Source organism: Salvelinus namaycush, chromosome 33, assembly GCF_016432855.1.
Source record: "Salvelinus namaycush isolate Seneca chromosome 33, SaNama_1.0, whole genome shotgun sequence".
Lineage (NCBI taxonomy): Eukaryota > Metazoa > Chordata > Actinopteri > Salmoniformes > Salmonidae > Salvelinus > Salvelinus namaycush.
The window spans coordinates 3,462,876-3,466,867 of NC_052339.1; the positions used below are offsets into that span (position 1 = coordinate 3,462,876).

The window sequence follows — 3,992 nt, forward strand, 5'->3', positions numbered from 1 at the left end:
AAACACAAGAGGTAATAACTCATTATAACAATAACTGTTTCACTCTTCAGCATAAACAGCATGTCTATGTCTGAACGTTTGCTCTGGAAATCCATCTGAGTCATTCATTACAGTTTGTCATGATGGTGCTTATCTGTGGGTTCCCATTGGCTCTGGCTGAACCCGGACTAAATTTGCATCGCAAATGGCACCCTATTCCATACTTAGTGCACTACTTTTGAGCAGAGCCCAATGGGCCCCGGTCAAACTTAGTGCACTATATAGGGAATAGGTTACCATTTGGGACACATGCTGAGCTGACTGTGCAGGTGGCTGATGGCTCATTGCCACAGAGTGACTGGAGACTGAGTCTCTTTTTCTCCGGCAGGGTCACGGGGGCCTGGGCCATTCCCATGACCTCCCCCTGGAGCACAACTGCAATGGCCACTCACAAAGGGGCAAGTCCGTCTCCACCATGCATCTGGTGAGTCTGTTTGTCTCTATCTGGCACCCATACTCTACTCCAAAAGTGTAATTGGCAGCTCTTTAAAAAAAAATGATGTTCAGTGACTGCATCAATGGAGGGCAGAAGCTATACGGTATTAACCCTATTTCACTTCCTCAAATGAAAGCAGATAAATAGATAACTCAATTGAAGGTGCATCCTCACGCAAATGTCTCTTTGTCGGCTTGTTTGGAATTGTGAAAGGCAAACAGTGTTTTAAAAAAAAAAAAGCTTTTGAGGTTTGTGCTTTGAAGATGGCAGACTGCAGTGGTATGACTGTGTTCCTGTTCACATGATTAAAATGAGAGATTATAAATAAAAAAGAAACCCACCTGGTTAAACACAATTGTTGTTACAAAATGTTTCAAAATGTGTCATACTAACCAGCCCTCACTGTCAAGGACAAGACAAACCTGGAGGAGGTTTGGAGTGGGAGTAGCAGTCTTGATCTGACAATGTGCTGTCATCACTGTGTGGGGGTGGGAGGCTAATATAAAAGCACAGGAATTCAAAAGAGGTAGGCCTACAGGATTCACAATTATTTTGGCAATATTCTGAACAGTTTGAGCTTTGATGTAGACATCTACAGAGTGTTGCATTGCAGGGAAAGTGAAGAGTGGTGTGGGTGGGAGTAAATGTGCAGGAGACCTTGATGATGCTGCTGAATCATTCAGGCCTTATGCAGATGGTGTAGGAGGAGATAGAGAAAATGAACGGTTTTGGTGAACTTCCTCTAGACTGTTTTTTAGTATAGGCAGGGGGAACTGTGGCCACTGGTTTGCTGATTTTGGTATGGATGGGAGTAATTACGTGTAATTGTAATGATGTGTATTGAAAGGGGAAAATCCTATTAGTTGTCGCTCCCCTACAGGGAACTGTGGAGGACTTAGATGGCACAGAAATCCCATCAGAGGAGCCTGAACCAAGAACCCTTACACATCAGACAACTAAGTAAGGTATTTCCTCATCCTCCTTTCTCATTCATCTTCACTCATCGTCCCACAGTTCTCTCCCTGTTTAATTTGATCCTGTTCTGTTTAGTTCTGTCCATTGTGCTGTGTGTAATTACTGGGCTAGGAAGTGTAGTGGATGAGCCGCCACACGAACAGGCTTTCTTTGTGTTCCCAGGACAGGGTATTTCCTATACTGGCTGTGATGGTTATCGTGGGAGACAGCCTCCATAACTTTGCTGATGGCCTAGTGGTGGGGGCGGCCTTCTCCTCATCCGCCGAGACGGGCATGGCGACCACCGTAGCCATCCTCTGCCACGAAATCCCTCATGAAATGGGTGAGCGGTCACAAGTCACAGAGCAGCGGCTCAAAGGTCAAAGGTTGTTGGTTTGGGGTGGCAGCGTTGTTGTTCTTCTCTTGGTCCCTTTGTCAAACCAAACCAGACACGACTTGAGTAATTTGTGTCCCAGTTGCGAAGAACTGAAAACGCTGGTCCCAAATGACCTTAAATAGCATCTTCTTCTTCTTTCTCTATCTCAGGTGACTTTGTGGTGTTGCTCAGCTCAGGTCTCTCTGTGAGGAATGCAGTGATGATGAACTTACTCAGTGCTCTGACGGCCTTCGTCGGCCTCTTCGTCTCCTCAGAACCAGAGATCCAGCAGTGGATCTTTACGGTTACCGCAGGGATCTTCCTCTATCTGTCACTGGTAGAGATGGTGAGACTGGGCTACTGCTGTTCTTAGTAAACCACAGTGATAGGTAGGGGCTGGAGTTTGACCAGACCGTGTGTCCCCCTGATCAGTCAGCTCACACAGTCAAGAAAATCTTCTGGCCCTGTTGATAGGTAATAGATTACTCAAACTCCCAAACCCTAATTTCTCTCTATTCGTCCCCTTTCTCTCTTTCAGCTTTCAGAGATGAGTCGTGTGAAGAGCAACAGACCCTGTCTCATGTTCCTTCTGCAGAAACTTGGCCTCCTAATGGGCTGGGTCTGCCTCCTGCTCCTCACCCTGTTTGAGCACAAACTCAAGTTTTGATGACAGGACACACTCGCAGGCACATCCTACTATGGTATCTGCCATACAATATATGTAATTGATGGCAATGTTGACGGTACTTTCTGGTCTTGCTTTTTATCATTTAGACATCTTGTGGGTTACTATATTATTTACTGCTACTTGTCATAATTGTGTAAGTATTTCACTAGAGGAAGGCATCGAACTGCCTATTTGAAATGCCACAAGGCATTTTATGCAAGTGATAGTGCTAATAAAGTAAGGTGAATAATAGCAGTGACAATCAAATGTCATTTTTGATCCAGTAGTGACGCATGTGTGTTAGAGCTGGATGAATCCACTTTCGTTGAAATCAGATGCCTGCATGTGAGTTTTAGGACATGCACACATTTTCTATGTGATGATTTATTTTGTATGATGTACTGTGTAACATAGGGCACATAGCTAGCTTACACTATGTCTGGCACACCTACAGTCAGGTCCATAATTGTCATCCTTGATAAAAATGAGCAAAAGATACTGTATAAAATAAAACATACAAATACTGAGATATATTGTATTAAAAAATAAAGGAAATTAACTTATTTTATACTAATACAATTGCTCCCTGAAAGGGAGTTTGTTTAACAAGTAATACATTTGTCACGCTTTACAAAAATCGGACCCAGAAGCAGACCAGGACAAGGTGAGTATGAAGATGGTGAGAATTTATTTAAATGATGAGAACGTGGAGGTAGATAGTTCCGGGTGGCGGAGCGGGCAGCGGAGGTGGGTTGATGGGAGTGGATGAGCAGATCCAAAGGATAGAAAAAAAAAAACACTAGCGACGAGCAGACAGGGATGGGTGATGGGTTCCGGGGAAATGACTGTAGATAGAACAAAACGGAGGTCAGTTAAAGGCAAGCAGATGTACAAAACAATAAAACAAAACAAAACAAACTCTATAACTTGGAGACTGGTTCGTGGGCAAAACATACTGGTCATGGCTAACGATCCGGCAGGGAATGGATGTCAGGTCCGAGCTTATGAAGTGAAGAGGTGATGATCAGGACCAGGTGTGCAGATAGCTGATGGGATACAGGTGCGGGTACTCAGAGATCCCAACTGGCTACATTGCCCGGCAACCAGACAGGGTGCGTTCCAGGACGCCGAAAACAACACTCCAGGAACGAACACAGGCAAAAACAGACTCAGGAAACGGGATTCGTGACAGTACCCCCCCTCCGACGAACGCCACCGGGCGGACTACCCGGAGCGCCAGGGTGGAGGCGGTAAAAGTCACGAAGCAGGTCGTCATCAAGAATCTGACGCCGAGGAATCCAACTCCTCTCCTCTGGACCATATCCTTCCCAATCCACGAGATACTGGAACCCTCGACCCCGCCGTCTGGAGTCCATGATGCGGCGCACCGTGTAGACAGGCCCACCTCCGATCATCCGAGGAGGAGGAGGACGAGGAGGAGGAGGCAACAGAGGACTGAGGAGAACCGGCTTGAGGCAGGAGACATGAAAGGTGGGGTGTACTCTAAGCGTTGCCGGCAA

General features: G+C 45.9%; 1 protein-coding gene across 1 annotated transcript; it reads left to right on the plus strand.

The window, feature by feature from the left end:
- The first annotated feature begins 1,639 nt into the window (after window positions 1-1,639).
- On the plus strand, window positions 1,640-2,472 carry LOC120028016 (zinc transporter ZIP12-like). Its single transcript, XM_038973131.1, has 3 exons — window positions 1,640-1,772; window positions 1,976-2,151; window positions 2,344-2,472. The coding sequence occupies exons 1-3, from the start codon at window positions 1,640-1,642 to the stop codon at window positions 2,470-2,472; spliced, it is 438 nt and encodes a 145-aa protein (XP_038829059.1).
- The last annotated feature ends 1,520 nt before the right edge of the window (window positions 2,473-3,992 follow it).

Bases quoted from the DNA above. Each gene is read 5' to 3' on its own strand.
- LOC120028016 (XM_038973131.1), top strand. From the start codon at position 1,640: ATGGTTATCGTGGGAGACAGCCTCCATAACTTTGCTGATGGCCTAGTG. The intron at 1,773-1,975 runs GTGAGCGGTCAC...TCTCTATCTCAG, and splicing joins CGAAATCCCTCATGAAATGG to GTGACTTTGTGGTGTTGCTC. The intron at 2,152-2,343 runs GTGAGACTGGGC...TCTCTCTTTCAG, and splicing joins ATCTGTCACTGGTAGAGATG to CTTTCAGAGATGAGTCGTGT.